At 35.5% G+C, this 17,364-nt stretch overlaps 1 protein-coding gene across 2 annotated transcripts in view; it reads right to left on the bottom strand.

Moving 5' to 3' along the window:
• The window catches only part of MARCHF6 (membrane associated ring-CH-type finger 6), a 44,732-nt gene that overhangs the window by 3,170 nt on the left and 24,198 nt on the right, over positions 1–17,364 (bottom strand). For both annotated transcript variants that reach the window (XM_079301154.1, XM_079301153.1), the window contains exons 13-25: positions 16,444–16,512; positions 16,254–16,328; positions 15,307–15,441; positions 14,704–14,823; positions 12,506–12,606; positions 11,688–11,825; positions 9,895–10,096; positions 8,452–8,521; positions 7,164–7,345; positions 5,850–5,984; positions 3,746–3,835; positions 2,224–2,356; positions 948–1,083 (exon numbers count right to left, since the gene is read on the bottom strand). In XM_079301154.1, the coding sequence (XP_079157280.1) occupies positions 948–1,083; positions 2,224–2,356; positions 3,746–3,835; positions 5,850–5,984; positions 7,164–7,345; positions 8,452–8,521; positions 9,895–10,096; positions 11,688–11,825; positions 12,506–12,606; positions 14,704–14,823; positions 15,307–15,441; positions 16,254–16,328; positions 16,444–16,512 (1,586 nt within the window). The remainder of the gene's footprint in view (positions 1–947; positions 1,084–2,223; positions 2,357–3,745; positions 3,836–5,849; positions 5,985–7,163; positions 7,346–8,451; positions 8,522–9,894; positions 10,097–11,687; positions 11,826–12,505; positions 12,607–14,703; positions 14,824–15,306; positions 15,442–16,253; positions 16,329–16,443; positions 16,513–17,364) is intronic.

The following is a 17,364-nucleotide window of genomic DNA, read 5'->3' on the forward strand; positions in this document are numbered from 1 at the left end:
TTATGTGTATTTCTAAAGCACAAATCTCTACTGGCTGGCATGACTGTGTCTGCTTACTTCCTGAAATGGGATAGTTAAGTCATACAAACTTCTTGTCTACAAGGATGTTACAGTAAGTTAATTTAATACCAAACTAATTTCCTAAGTTGCTTCTTAACATTTAAGATTCAAAGGAGTCTATTTTAGGTTTGGCTCCTTTTGTAGTTATTGGAAAGCAAAACTCTTATAGGACAACTCAGGATATGAACAAAACTAACTCATTTATTCCTTCAATACAAAAGTAGCCTAGGAAGATTAGTTGCTAATCTTCTTAACCCATAAAAAAGGTAGTTAGGGTAACATCAAAAACAATGTAGTAACACACAAAAAAGGTTAAACTAAGCAAGATAACTAGAAAAGAATAGGAAAATTATTATTTTTATCAGGCATCTGAGTAAGGCAGAGTAATAATTACTGAAAACATCAGAAAATCACACAAAATTTGGTAAGGACAAGCTATCAAATGAACTGAACATTCTTTAACAGATTAGTTGGACTAATGAGGAAGAAGAGTGAGAAAAACAGTTATGCAGAAAAGGTTGAAGAAATGGTTTTATAAGCAGCAGCTTGAGACATGATTTTAACTTCCAGGTATGTTGTAATTCATGACATTCATTCGTCTTTCAAGACTACAGGTGAGACAAACAGTCAGCTTCATTTGTGGGAAAACACATTCATGTTAGACATGGGGGAGTGTCTTCCCTTTATAAAGTCAGTCTATTCCTGTGTTTATCTACCTGAACCACAGACAAAACACATGCCAACAAAATTTTGTGTTAAAGCATCACTTGCTAGAAAACTTCTTAAAAACTGTTTTAGTCCTAATGCCTGAATTCAACCTGAAGTTATCATATACATATAGATATATATAAAGGGGAAAAATTTAAAATAACCCACTATATACTCACTTGTCATTTTTAATATGTTCATAAAGGCGCTTGAACTGGCGGACTTGGAAGGACAGAATTCCCATCAAAACCACCACCATAAGCAGAAAAGGATAAATCCGTCGCTGAACGAGGTTCTGCATTTCCGCAGTAACTCCTACAAAACAAGACAATCCTTAGACATTCTAATATTGCTGAACTAACTCAGGTATTTCTGCTTCTCTATGTCCTTCCATACTTTTTGTTATACTGTAACTTCATGTGAAACAAATTACACGACCATTTACATCAAAGATCCAACATGACAGCTGCTGTTCTTTTTAATCTGAAGCGCTACGAGCAGAAAGTTTTCCATTAACAGTGAAAATACATGGTAGAAAAAAAAAGGGCTTATCAGTTCCTTTTGCCTATTAACTTCTGTTTATTGCATTGACTTTTCTGATACAAGGAGTAAGCAGATAAAAGTTGGCATTCAAGTGAGACTGAAGCATAAAATGGGACTCGAACATCAAATGTTTGATGTTCTTAACATCAAAACTAAGTAGTAAAAGACAAGTCTTGATGAAAAAGCTCATCTACCCTGGTTCTAATCAAATAATTTACCTCAATTATGAGAAGATGGGAAAGTCTGAAAAAACCCTATACATTTAAAATTTACATTTTAATACAATTAAAACATCAAAACAAACCCAGGATTTTCACCTGTTCTTAGTTTCATTTAGAATCTGTCAAGTCAGAAAAAGATGGCCTCAGCTCAGTATAGCTCCTAGAGGGACTAAAATCATAGGCTGATTGTCCACAGAAGAAATGAATTCAATATTCCTTTCCCAAACTAGCTACATATCTAAAATGCACAGAAAGGAAATCAGTGTCTGGCTCTCCTCTTGGGTTAGAGGAGGTGCTGATCTCTGTGGTGATCAGTGACAGGACCCAAGGAGCAGCCTCAAGTTGTGTTAGGGAAGGATCTGGACTGTATATTAGACAAAGGTTCTTCACCCAGAGGGTGGCTGGGCACTGGTACAAGCTCCCCAAGGAAGCGGTCACAACACCAAGCACGACAGAGTTCAAGAAGCATTTAGACAATATTCCTGGAACATGGTGGGACTCTTGGAAGTCTTTAAACATTCACTTTTGTCCACAGAAGAGGTGGATTTTTCATGGGTTGGTTTTTTTGTTTCCTTGTTGTGTTGGTTTTTTTTTCTCCTTTATAAACTAGAATTACAAGTTTTATTTCCACAAACATTTACACTGCTGTAAACCACGAGATGACAAACAAGTGTTCTGAATGCATACATACCCAGCAAAGGTACAACACCAGAAGCTATGATGTACGGCACACAAAGGGAAAGTAAGAGGACAGAGATTACGGGTGCTGCCAGTTTACGGATGATGAAGTGCAAGTCAATGTTACGAATTCCATTTGCATATACCTAAAATGGAAGAAGTTAGAAGTAGAACAGATCCATCAAGAAAGCCTTGTTTTGCACTTGCAGCAATAATTACAAGGTTTTTACACAATTCTCCTTATGAAAGGAAATGGTTGTTCTCATGGACACAGCTGAAGGAGGAAAAACTCTCTGCCAATTTACATCATGAGAGTTCCAAGAAATAAACAATGCCCAAGAGACCAACTTAATCTGGAATAGAGTTGTGATTCAGTTGCAGGAATTCAAGACACCTTCTGAAAGATCATTTAATAGAGCTGTGGAAGATGGTTTTGTGGGTGACCTGGGCTCACTTTGCACTGCAAACATACTAGAAGAAGATCCTGCATATGCTAATAGAATAAATTATTAAATTTTGCAATGGGCAGAAAATAGGATGTTATTTTGTACTTGGTCAGGCAGACCAGAGCCTCTGTACATCGTCTGTGCCTGAAAAAAAGGCTTCCACAAATCTTAAGCTTCTGCGGTTAGTACCAGAAGCTAAGGTCAAAATAGAACCAGATTAAGCATAGGAAAAGAGCAGTTTTGAATGGCTACCAACTACAGCAAAACAAGGGCCTCTGTCCCACAGCCTGGAAGGCTCAGAGTGTGTAAACAGCCTATGGAGAGCATTCAGAATGGAAGAGGGAGCCGTGGTATGCATCAAAACATACTCCCAGACTAAGTCTATACTCTGCAGTGTGGCAGCTGAAATGATTTTTTGACTGGGACTATGGGCTAGACTTATGAGAGGCACCTTGTGTGCAGACATTGGGACGTGCACCACAGGTGTCACATACAGTGCAGGGCCAAAAATTCTTCTGACAAGAAACTGAGATACTTCGAGATAACAATCGTGGAATTTAACAGTTATAACCATGAAAAAATACTTCTGACAAAACAACAGGCCATGTGACTCTGAACTGCTCAGAGAAACTGTTCTGTGTTGCTTAATAATCAAAGGGGAACAGAAATTATGTCTTTCATCTGTATTGATCCATGAATGGGGTAATCCCTACAGCTGCAGAGAAGGCAAAATTCTGTGTTCTTGAGTTGTGGATGTAAATACTCCAGTATTTGGACAAGTATTTGGACACATGGACTTCATCTGAAGAAATAATAATTTCTCACAATAATTTCTCACTTTATCACAAACCTGATTAAAATGCATATATGCATACAAAGCATTTTCTTGAATTCAGATTTCTGAGTTTTTGATTTACTGTTAAGTGTACCTTAATGCATTAGGCTATACAATTTAAAAGGTTTTTACAAGACGAGTTGAATTTTACTCAATTACTCCATTACTGCAAGAGTGACACCATTTTCTGACACACAATCAGAAACATATAAAATGTATTATACAGATAATTCACATGGACAATTTTTCCCTACCTGTTCAATAACAGTTTTCAGCCACCACTGGGGACCCATCAGTGTTATGGCAGCAATTATTTTGGCATGCAAAACTCCAAGAGCCCAGTCCTAATATTGTAAAAATTAATAGTGTTAGCATTAACATATCTTTAAAAAGTCAGACAACCAAAAGCTTTAAGAGCAATGTGTTCATATTACCTATAAGTGAAAATGTATTTACTATCCCATTTACATGGAACATTGTTTCAAAGAGGTGACATCATCTGCAAATTCTTATGAAAAAGAAGATGCTCTCAAGATTAACTGACATCTGTAAATTTAGCTCCCTGGACCCAGGAAAATCACTACTATTAAACCAAAGGTAAATACAAAATAAAAGCATTAGACTTAAAGCAATTGACTAACATTCTGGTACAACTAATTTACATAAATGGAAGCTAATTTACTTTCTTTATAGAAGAATAGAAAAAAGATAAAATGCTCACATGCATTAGGAAACAAGCTATTTTCCTTCTTTTGAAGTTTAATTATTCCTAAAACCCTACCTGACATAAAAAAATTTTAAAGCAAGGCAATGGTCTTCACATAAAAAAAAAAATCATGCTATTTGGAGGAAAATTTATGTTTTAACATAAACTGCAATTATTGGAATTAGGATACTATAACTACTGGCTTCTAGTAAACACATCATAAGTCCATCCTTTCTGGATTACAGGTATTTGTAAGAGATTTTCAATAAAACCCACCAAAACCAGAATGCAAAATGTAGGCTGATAAAGTAGAATAAACACCTTAGACTTGGTCTTGTAAGATTTGGGACATCAGACTTATTAGCTCTCAAACTGCTGGGGAAATACATTTTCTTTACCCGATTATTTACAAAGACAACTTTTGTTATTGTCAATTCTTAAAAATTTTAAAAATTGTTACAAAAAGCACCAGTGTTCAAGTTGATTCATGTTTATTTACAGATGTAACCTTTGTCTTTTCTCTTGGGAAAAATGCAAATTAGTCTCAATTTTGAAAGCTCCTTGGTGATTTAGAACAAGTCTCAAATCCCACTTATCCTATATTTTGAAGAAGTTCTCCGACAGAAAAATAAAGTTTTTCAGTATACTTATTTTAAAACTTTTAAACAACTAATATGCAATAGTATAAAATATTTTATAATCTCTAGCATTACAAATTCTTTCCAAATGAAAGAATGGTTTCCTGTTTGGAAACCATTATCATCTACCACTGTAATTATATGATATCCTGATTTTCTGGTCATCTATTCAGCTCAAAAATATACTTGGAATTTTAAAATAATGGAATAATCAAATTAGCAGGAAAATTCTTCTTTGTATTATGGCTTTCAAACATTTGGGTACTGAAAGTAAAGGAAAGCTTAAGGCAGCTTAGAAAGTCACTGTCCCTGAACACTTTGTTATTTAGTAATGGCATTCTAGATGTTTTGAGTTGTGGTCCCCTTAAATGGGTTTCTTTGAGTTACGATTTCTTTCATAATTCAGCCTAGGTGATGGAAGCATTTGTCATTCAATCTACTGTATCTTCATTTTGTCTCCCAACTTGCAGGACAGAAATTTGCACTCAGCTTCTGAGACTTGACTGCAGAGTAATAAAACACAACTACATCAAAATTTTGTATTAATGATTTGACAACTCAGCCCAAAATCAGCATGATCCTAAATCACATAAAAATTGCATTCATAATGTGCCACATCACTGAATTAAAATCTTACAAGGAAAAAAAAAATAAAAATCGCCAGAACCTCTTGCTGCATAACTGTATGCAAAAAGCTTTCCAAAATGATTAGAGTATATACATCTGTGCATACATACATAGAGATACACTAACTTCTTACATAACTTTACAATTATGCTACTGGAAAAGTAGCTGATCACTGAAATGCAACCTTTGGTGTCACCTCACAACAGTTCAGCTTTTCATAGTTTAAATTCCTCAGCATATTCTTTTGGTTCAAATAATCTTCACATCCAGTCTGGCTGCCACATACAAACATATTTGTGGAAAATGTTCTGCAGCTCCAAATCCACATGAAACAAGGCAGCCCATATTCCTTACATCAACAGTAGCAAAAGAATGGGAGCAACTGACCTGCCAAGGGTAGAAGAGAGGTGTTTGATCCAAAGGAACTCTCAGAGGTGCGACGATGACCAGTTCAAACAGAAGACCGAGCAAAAGTGGAACCACACCAGCAAGCAGTATAGCCACTATCAATGTCTTCATTATCTAAAAAACACAAGGAATTTAATTAATATGCTTACCAGAAGATTCTTTGTTTAAAACTCAAAAATGTAACTTCAACTACATAAACACACAGCCCTGGAGAAAAAACCCCAAAGCTACACAGACCTCTATTTCACACATATACACGCCTAGAAATAATTTTTACTACATACATGGTTTTGCAATGCAAGTTTTCAAGATTGGGTCCTATTCCACACGATTTTTTCAAAATTGCCAATTTTTCTCTGGAGCAAAACAAACCTTAAAAATTCAGTCATTATAGAATATTTAACTTAAAATGGAAGCATCAGGACACTGTGCTTGAAATTCTCTTAGTTTAACTGCATCATACAAAACTAACCTGACTTAATTAACAAAAGGATCAGGGACAGAGAACAAATAGAAATTATGATTTAGCTCTGAATTTTCTTGAAGAAGCTAAGATCTTAAAGAACCTAAAATCAAAATGATGGATGAGGTATTTGGGAAACATGTTAGTACATGAAGAACATGTACAGTATAACAATTCAATAAGCACATTAAAATGTCCTTAACAAGATACCATTTATGGTATCGAGGTTTAAAGGAACTTGCAAGAAATCCTCAAAATCAAAACCAAGATAAAAGGGTGGGGTATAAATTTGTTTTCCAGCTGAGCATCTCAACTCCTCATAATTAATATTTTTGAGGAAAAATATATTTTATTTGAGCAACACAAGTTCAACAGTTTATAAAGATCTATCTGAAAATATGCATCAAGCTACTTTGCAGAGACATGGTCATCATCTATCAACTTTATTAGGTTTTTTCCCATACGATAATTTCATGTAACTAAACAAGTAAATAGTTTGAGCTTCCAGGTTTACATGAAAATGAAAATGTCGTTGAGAACAAATAACACATGGGATAATAATGCAATATATTAATTTTTAAAGAAAAACAGAAAAATACACACATATATAGATATTTAAACATATATACACACAAGCATATTTACACTGATTGCCTTCCAAAAATAGTTAGCCTATGCAATGGGAATGTAAGCTGCAAAAGCTTCAAAATACTCTGAAAAAAAAAAAAAACGTAGTATACATGGCAGAGTAAAGCCTGCAAGCAAAAAATGAAACAAATTCCATTAGCTATTTTTTTGATAATTGAGTAGAACTTCTTCTCAAGGCTCACCATGAGAGACCATTCTTTGACCTTCTGGAAAATGACTCTACGACCCTGTGGCATCCAGGCAACCAGCACTGTCACTGCTCGGATAGTCAGCCAACAGACATAAAGACCACAGGCAGCTGTGTACAGTTCGTGGATTTTGGCAGTCCCCGTCCAAAACGACATTAACCACCGGCCGGCAAACACTGGAAACACAAGCACTGGTAAATACAGTAATGCTTCTGGATGTATTGGGGAAGGATGCCAATTAAAAAAGTATTGAACAAATTTATTTGAAATATCCCTGCGTAAGTATTATTCTCTATAATACAGTTATTTTGGTACTACACCCGTAATGCATAAATGTATGAAGCACTATGCAAACAGCTTCAGAAATGATGCCAAATAAACACACAGAAATCCTTTTCCACCTGAATTTTCATTATGACAACAGTGTGACCTGAGCTACAGGGTTGTTTCACTGTCTCATGTAATTTTTTAAGACTTATTGATGGGGCTTCTCAAGCTCTCTGACAAAAATGGGAGACTGATTTGTTAGAGTTCACTTTTTAATAGTGTTTTCATTTCCCTAGTAATATATTGGAATTATTTTATGTCCTACTATTAAAACTACCACAGAATTTATTGCTTTGATCTCAACACATTATTAACTTTAGGATCATTAGCAGAAGAAGGTATAAATTACATGGTATTACAGCAGATAGGTTATGAAATTTACACTGGTTGATATGGCTTCATTTATTCCAAATTATTTTAAAAACTACCAAGTGTTTTTGAAGTACTTATTTGGAGATTTTAAAGTGATATATCATGCCACTTCACAAAATCTCCTAGTGATGTGTCAAGATTAGAGAATCATAGAATATATCAATTTGAAAGGAACCCCTAAAGATAGAGTCCAATTCCCTGCTCCTCACAGTACTCAATAATGACACCTTCAGAACATATAATTAAAGAAAATACTGTAGAAGACCTGGAAACAATCTACATATTTTCTTTCTCAAAACAGTAAAATACGTGCAAAATTTTCAAATCTCTTTTTCAGTCACTGAGATTACCTCAGCATCTCAAGCCCTGTCTTCAGAGGAATATTCTACAACAAAAAGGGTATGGCAATCTCCGTCACTTAAGATTTTTAGATTATTACAATTCGATGACAAATGATTAAAAGTGAGATAGTTTCCATGTTTTTGCCTTTTGATTTCAAATAACAGTTTCAAAACATCTGCCATGGTTGGCTATGGCAACATACTGAGTTGTTTTTAGTGATAGTTTACCGTAATAGACTCACCTGGTAAGGTAAGGCAGATAAGACTAGCAATCAGTAACGTTATGCACATGAAAACAATCAAAAGAAATATCTGAAAAAGGGGGAAAAAAAAAGGAGGGGAAGTTTGTAAGAAAGTTATTTAACCAAACCCTAAGAAACCCCAGTATAAAAAAAATACATCATCCTAGAAAGGCAGCTAAACTACGATGTTCAAATACTGATGTTTCACTGTATATATAAATCAGCAAAAAGAAACCAACCACATTACATGCAAAACACCTGCAATGTCATGTATTTCTAAGACATTCCATCAACTGTTTCAACAGTAAAAAATAACATTTGAATCCAGAATGACTGCAGATCTTTGTTATGTCATGTAAAAAAGATCATATCTCAATTTCTACACTGAGCAGCATGACTCTCAAATAATTATGAAAGGTTTCTAGCTCTGTATGCCATATGAGCAAGACATAGGTTTTATAAGGAAGACCTTGCTGACAAAGTTCTTCCAGATGTGCTCAGATTTCTGTGACCAGAAGCTAATGGTGAAACTGGTTGCTTTCTCAGTCAGGTTTTCACCTTATCAGAGAATTACCATGTACTTCTTTAAATATTTCTCAAATACCAGTGCTATGAAGTTCTGCTTAACTAATCATCAAAGCCACACAACAAGCAAGCTTGCTATGAGAAAGCTAACACCTTATCCAAACAGACTACAAGACAAAGTTAAATCTGGAACACACACTTGCATTGATGAGACATTTGGGTATAAAGGAAGAAACCTTCAAAAGCAATTCCACAGTGATCTAATGTTAGCAATTATTCCCATTCTTAAGCTATACCTCAAGCCACAGTAAGAGAGTTGTGGTCAAGTTTATATTTGACTCAGAGTTCTGCTAACAACAAAACAGTTATCTAGTTTATGCTGTATATTATTCCAGAAATACAAGTATTTGCCAATAAAATTTCCTTAGTAATTTTAGGGATTTAGAACTTTCAAGTATTATATAATGCCTTTCTATGTTTAATACAGATGCAGAAGCAACAGAAGCTCTCTATTTATTTTCTTAATAAAGCAAAATAGTTCAAAACACATTTAGCTACAAGACCAAAGTATGCCCCCTTGAAAGCCATGCCTTGTTAGAGGCACACCTGAACTACTTATTTGAGAGGGGCCTATTGTCTTTCTCTCCATTACTTACGGTGGAGAAAATGTCAACTGACACATAATACTTAACAAGTGTGGGTTCTATAAATAAAATTGTAATTGAAGGTTTTAAGTTACAGGCTGAAAAAAGTCTTACATGAGCATAACTGCAACTCTACGCTCTAGAAAGCTGCAAACCATACAAAACAGGACCCACCACGTAACTTCTGATAATGTGGGCCAAATCTTTTTTAGAAAAAGACCCCACTTTTCTCAAAGGCCTTTTACTTTTTTCTTGATGTGTCAGGTATACATACCCTGAGTGGGAATTTTAAAGGCCTGCGATAAGGCTGGAAACCCACAGGTCCTCCTTGTTGAAGTATGGCTTGATGGGCTGCATGGAGACCTTCGCCCACAACTGGAATGGCATTATTATTGCGAGCATGCTGGTTGTTAGGTTGCTGATTTGCATTGTTTTCATTCTCTTCCTGATCACCAAGTAGGTAAGAATGAAGATCCCTGTAACAATCAAAATTTCTGTTTTGTTCTGTTTGATATGAATGAAAAATAAAAATATAGCCCTTTTTGGTAACATATTCAATGTCATCACATACACAATTTAGAAAAAAAGTGCTGGTGTGGATGCAGTTGGACTACAATCATAAGGAAAGATCACTTATCCGTCTGGCTGCTTTAAAAACACCCCCGGTATTAAAGCTCTTGGTGTTGTGCATGTGAAAGGAAAATTGCATGGCTATTTCAGTTTGTGTGAGCACATGGCTGTACTGAGAGCTTTTATGTTACTAAGCTCTGTAGGAAACAAGGGCCTTCAAACCTAAACCATACAGGGATGGTGCTGCATTGCCATGCATGTGCTGCCAGAAGTACAGAGATGGGCAGTCTTTCAATAAGATTGTAAATTGCTCACAACTTTTAAAGAATATCAATCGTAGAATAAAACCAATTTATTTTAAAATTATTATGCTGACATTTTCCACACATACAATTAGCAAATTTTGAGTCTGATTAAAAATGAACATTCAGAGCTTAATTTTCCTCAGCTTTTACAGAGTAAGATTTGTGCAGATATTCTATTAGCAATGAAATTTACCCAATGGTTTGCTTTTTGAGAACAACAGAGCAAAAGATTTTCATCTGTGCTAAACTAAAATTGCTCAAGAGGTAATTTGCAATTGGCCTAAACAGCTGCAACAGTGGAGTAAGAAAAGCCATTTCTGTCATCATTTCAAAACTCTCTTGTTTACACTATACTTAAACACAATCAAAACTTGGAAAATAATTAAAAACCTCTTCAAAAATGCAAACAAAGAAGAGGGGGTGAGGAGAGTTTCCTCATGAAAAACTATAATAGATATACTGGATTACAATGAAGTCTTTCATTTATTTACTCAGTTTCTCAGACATAACTTGGCAAAGAATAATTCCTGATCCTGAGATTGCAACATGGTGGGAGAATGCCAGTATACTTTGAAGTTAAACTGAAAACGGTACAGAAACAAAATCAACCTTATTTTTTTAGACTAATTTGGCAAACAACAGATGAACTAAAAAATAATTTCAAGTGCTAGAACTCTGCCTGGCAGTACAATAATTTACTTTATTTGGCAAACATATAGTTTTATCCTTCTCTAAAGTCTGAACTAACTTTAAAATCCCCATTTAAAGTTGCTTAACTTGTCAGCTCTATGCTCTAAGTAATTTTTTTTTCCCCCCTTCTTATAGTAAGAAATGCAAGAAGTGCACATGAATTTTATTTAGATGATTCATGGAAGCACACTGTTGACCTTTATCTCTTTATTTTCATATAGTAGGGAGTTAGGAAGATGTTAGTCATACTTTCACAGATTTCTTTCACTAAACAAATGCTGTAATAGCGTACCAAAAGCATTACTTGTCAAAGACTACTCCAGAAGTACGTACATCTACTGCTTAGAAGAAAGCAATCACTATGGAAGTTTGTCATCACATATTTATCTATAGAAGAGCTATTAAACCTGCTTGTTGGAATAACTTTCTGGAAAGCTGCTGTCATGTTTAAAGGCCAAACTGGGCACAGTGGTTGTAGCTGGTTTTGGATCTCTCTACTTACAGCAAGTATCCAGCAGTAACAGTCCATGCTCGTACAAGACCTTTCAACCACTGTCTCGTATGTCCTTGTTCTAGCAAAGCTGGAAGCACCACCTGAAGCAAAAGCAGCTCTAGGGAAAGTTCACTTACGGGAGCATCACTGGAAACAATGGGAAGAGGAGGAAAACAAACATAAAGAACATTCTAATAGAAATCTTTTACACTGAATCCTATTAATGCCACCACAATACAAAAATACATTGAATGCCAAAAAGGAAAATTCTTAGTTTTTTGCTGAGGTTTTTCCCTGTATATGAGCAGAGGTTAGGCACTTTGACATATAAAAAAATTTAGGAAAAGACATTGAGAAAGATTATATCTAAGAATACAGTTTGCTTCTCTATTTACATCTACCATTACTGTTTGAATTATTATTCAGAAATAGAAAAAAAAAAAGCTATCATTAAAGAAATGCAGTTATAGATATTCTTTTACTCCTGAGGCAATGACAATCAGGAATGAGTGTGTTAAAAAAAATATGAAAGGAACTTCACTATCAGAACGTTGAAATGGGAAGTGTTTTGAGAGAATAAAGCCCTGACCAGTTATCTTTACAGAAGGAATACAAAATGCTTCTTTTTTCAAGTAGCTTTTAATTTGTCACATTGTATGATGTAGCCATATCCTTTACCCTTTACTTCTTAGAACAATGAAGATTAGATTAACTGAAAACAAAATAACATAACAAAGTATCACTTTAATGCTCAGGGAGTGCCAATACACTTTTTCTAGTTACAGCAACACTGAAAAACCCCCATCTTTTTAAAAATAAATGCTCACCTGTAAAGCATAACATTATAAGGAAGAAAATTAGGAAGGAGATACTTAATAATGCGTATAGGAAGCCAGAGCATGAGCAGTACAATTGATCCAAAAACAATCTGCAATAAGAAAGTAAACAAGTTAGTCCAAATAGAAGAAACAACCAAACCTACTTTCCCACCCATCTCTGACGTGTTCCCTGGGTGTGGTGGGCTAACCCTGGCTAACAGCTGAATACCAGCCAGTTACTTGGCTCATTCCCCTCTCCAGCTGAAGAGGAAGGCAAAACAGAAGGCAGGCAAGGCTGAGATAATGGCAATTTAATAGAGAAAGCACCAAGCATCCAGTCAAAACAGTAAGAAGAATTCAGTCTCTGCTTCCCTTCAGCAGACAAACAATCAGCAATTTCCCGGTGAGTCAGGAAGACAAACAGCATAACCATGAACATTCCCCACTACCTCCTTTCTCATGTCTTTTACTGCTGAGCATGATGTTATACCCCTTTGGTCAGTTTGGGTCACCCTGTTCCAGGGATACCCTCCTTGTTACCTGCAGCTTATTCACTGGAGGTGAGGGATCAGGGCATAGCAGCAAAGAAAATGCCAGGATGCTGTGCAAGCCCTGTCCAGCCATAGTCAACAGGTCTGTGTTAGCAACACTGTTTCAGCTTCCAATTCAAGGTGCAGAAGGACATTTGCCATGATGAAGAAAATCAATTCCATCCCAGGCAGACCAGTAGACTACAATGTCCTTGCCAAATAGGAGTGCAGCTGAATAAGGCACCAGAATAACCCTGCTGACAGCTAGAGCAGTGTCAGAGAGCTGTTCTTTCTTTCCCCTTCACCAACACCAGGATTACTTATTTTGTATTCCACTCTTTTCTAAGTGGCTGACTTTTTCTTGCTGAAGCATCAAAAGACCTTTCAGTTCCTGTTTCCTCAAATTGACTGAAAGACCAAGTAGGGGACATCAAGTGCCTGAAGACAATACACTTTTATGAATCCTGTTTCCTTAAGGAATCAGATGAAAAATTAAGTAAACTTTAGAGAGATTCTTATATTCCATACAAATGCACCACTGGAGACTAAAAATGTGAAAAAAATATTGTGTTTAACTACATCAAAAAAGAAAAACTGAATCCCATTCTTCCTGAAAATTAATAGTTTATGTCATACATAAGATATATCTTTAAAATACATAGAGTTTGAAAGGTATGATTTATTCTTTGAAATAGTAAATGATTGCCATTCTGTATGCAATATTCTAGCCTGAGACTAGTGAAAATTCTGAATTAATTAGCTGAGCAAATCAAAAGGTGAAGTTCAAGTAACTGTCCATTCCAACATAGTGTGACAACTTGAGTGAGACCATGAGCAATCAGTAGATCTTTGCTTGTATTTGGACCATGTGATGTACCATGAAATTTCAGGCAGCTGAAGAATTACAATTATCAAAGGATAAATGCCCAGAAAGGTGGAAAGGTCAACTCCACTCAGATACTGAGGGGCTCTCTAACAGAATCAGGACCTCTCTGAGCTTTCACTGCTCAAAGCACCTCAGGTGTAACAATACAGTACATCAAAGAATGTTTCTGGTGTGTCAATTTACACAGTGCATGTGACATTTATATAAAAAGACAGTCTGCGACCCTTCCTCTACTGCATGTTAAGCAAGCCTCAGACAAACAAGCAATGGGAAAAAACTCTCATTGTTTTCAGTATCTTACAATGATAATCTGGAAACAGACACCATGGACGAGAGCAGCAGAATCCAATTCAATCCAAACATTAGCTTGAAAGTTACTCTCTCCTGCTGCACTATTTTGACTGAACTGGACACTCAGAATGTTTACTGCAGTAACTGAGGACACTATGAAAGTTACGTGATTTACAATATGCATAATAATAAACACTTGTTTTCTGAATAGACAAACATTTCCTGTGACTTGGCATAAGATACCTGGTTTAGAAGCGACTTCTGAAGTCCAACTAACTCTCCCCAAACTCTTGCTCTGAGCAGACCCAGATCAGGCTGCTCAGAAACTTATCCGGTTGAGTTTTGAGTATTGAAAGATGCAGATTCTGCTGGCAACCTCTTATAGTACCAGTTCACTTCCATGGTGAAAATATTTGTCCTTAAATACACAGTACTGTGTATGGAAGCCAGCATATAAAGCTTTCTTTCTAAATAAAGTTATCTTTCAGTTAAGTCCTTACCACTGATAAGATAAACCTCCTGAGATGTCGATAGATGGGCAAGTGAATCATTTCCTGCACGGGATTGAAGTCTGGATCATTCAAATTCCTGAGAAACCATAAGACACCAGGTCTCAATACCTGAAGCAGGAAACAGAAAAGAATATATGAGGAGAATATTATCTTTGTATTTATTTTTCATTTTGAACAAGACAGTTGCAGAAAATAAGTTTTATTGTAATAGGGATATTAGGTGAACAAGATTCACTAAAATCGCACAGAAATAGAACAAAGAAAGTATTATCACAGAGAAGCAGAGACCCAATAACCAAATACAGCTTAATTTTCAAGTACTGATTGATCTTAAGCAACTACAACACCTTTGGATTCATTTGAAGGCAACAATCAGATTTAACAGCTATTTGTAAACCAAACATCTCTAAGTAAAATATACTCAAAATCATGATTTTTCCACTGCAGTAAGTACCAGCATGGCCCTTTTTACATAAAAGTGAATCCAATAAGCACACAAAAAGTAGTAGCAGTAATACCCACATGTGAAAGATTCAACTGTATGTAAGCCTCTAACCGTGTTACATACCTATCTTGTTCTTACAGACTCACCTCTCTTAGCAAAAGGATGAAGGATGCAAAATAGAAGACATAAACCATTCCAACCAACCAGTGCAGAAACATTGTGGTGCCTGGGGCAGACTGAAAGCTCAATTCTCTGTCTTTCAGAGTGGCATCAAACATCTCCTAGAAGGAGGCAAATAATAACAAATATGAATAAAGTTTGGCAAACATCCACAACTACTCATCTTGTTTACCCTAGTTCATATATACTACTACATATATACTATTTTGAAATGTTTGCTTTAACACGTGAATACACCAGAGAAAAAAGGGATTACTTATGATAAGAACAGCAAATAAAGATCAACTTCTGATCAATTTATTTCTTGACAGAAAGAAGAAATTTGTCAACTCAATCACTAACAGGATCTACATAAGTTATAAATTAATTCAAACAAAGCGACACTATGATGGAAGGAAATAATTCCCAAGTAAAGTTCTATTTCTACTAAAGCTGGAAAAACTAATTTTGTCCATTTCAAATTTATCACTAGATATTTTTCAGGACAGAAAAACTGTCCTAAATTCCAAGCAATTGCAGCAAGGATCTTTTCAAAACCAGAAAGAGACTGGGCAACTTAAAACACAAAGTCATTACCATTTCACATAAGATGGCTACATAAAGAGGTTCATTCAGCACACAAGTTTGCCTATAAGTAAGTTCATTATCACAGCGATTTTGTAACTGCACTAAAAAGGATGAGGATCTTGCTATTTTAGTAACAGCATGTTAATTTATATTTAGTAACATAACCATCCCCCCACCCCCCCAAATGAGCATTACGCAATATCCAAAAAACCCATTCCCTCTGGAATGAACACAGAAGAGTGCAATCAAACTCGTATTAACAACTCCTCTCAATAGAACTTTTTCTTTTGGCTTCAAATATATACACTCTTACAAATGACTTCATCACATATGTTTCTGTTCTTACCAAGGAGCATATATCCAACCACCAGCCACAAATGAGAGGAAACACACCAATTTCAACCACCACTAACAAGGAAACCTTTAGGAAAAGAGAGAAAATAACATCTCACTAGTTTAACAAAAATTGCTGAGAAAATGATAATGTCAGTTTAAATTGAGAGAGTATTATTTCCCTGCACAAAAAATAGGATTACCTTGACAACAATATAGCAAACTCCTAGTAAGCGACGTGATCGCTGGAACTTAACAAGCGCTGCCAAACCCTGAATAGCTTTGTCAAGAAAACAACACTGGAATACACTTTGTAACAGCCTAAATAATATCAAACACTGTATTATGTTGCTTTTAGTAATAATAAATTTTTTAAAAGAGAAAAATGAAAAAAGTATGTGTTTCATCAGGGTTCTATTTTCAAAATTGGCTGTGACTCTAGAAGTCATGATCTGGTGTGGCAGGTAACATCCTCAAACATGCATCTAAAGTAAATAAATAATTATTAATAATACGACCCTTCTTAAATTAAGCAACCAGAAGTTTCCTCAAGAAAGAAACAGCTGTCTCTGAAAACATCTGCCACAAATAAGTAAGTTCAAAATCTGAAGACCTATTTTAAATACTAGCTTTCCCTTCCCTGCTGTCTAAATCAAATTCTCACCTTTTCCAAGAAAAGCTGGATGCATATTGCACTTTTGTTTTGAGGTTTTTTGGGGGAGGCAAATGCTACATGCTATTCTACTAATGTTTTACACTGCATATTGCTATACTGATGTAGAAAGGTGATGTTAACTTTGTGTACTTTTAAACAGAAAACTGCTAACAAATGTATATTCTTTGAAATCGAAGCTGATATAAAAAAACATGCAGCTGGAATGCAGCCTTCTTACTTGTGACAAAACAAATCCTTCCAGCTTTATTTTCTACAACTAAGAGAAAGTAGTTTTCTCTAAAAAAGTACAAACATGAAAGAAGTCCTTGCAGCAAACTCTCGGTACTTGAGATGCAACAAAGAAACAAAATTCATATTCAAAAAATCTGGCAGGATCAAAAATATTAAAATTAATTTCTCATCATACCTCCCATATTTTCATGGCCTCCCCTTTCATGATCTCTCTGCT

Source organism: Erithacus rubecula (genome assembly GCF_903797595.1).
Source record: "Erithacus rubecula genome assembly, chromosome: 3".
Lineage (NCBI taxonomy): Eukaryota > Metazoa > Chordata > Aves > Passeriformes > Muscicapidae > Erithacus > Erithacus rubecula.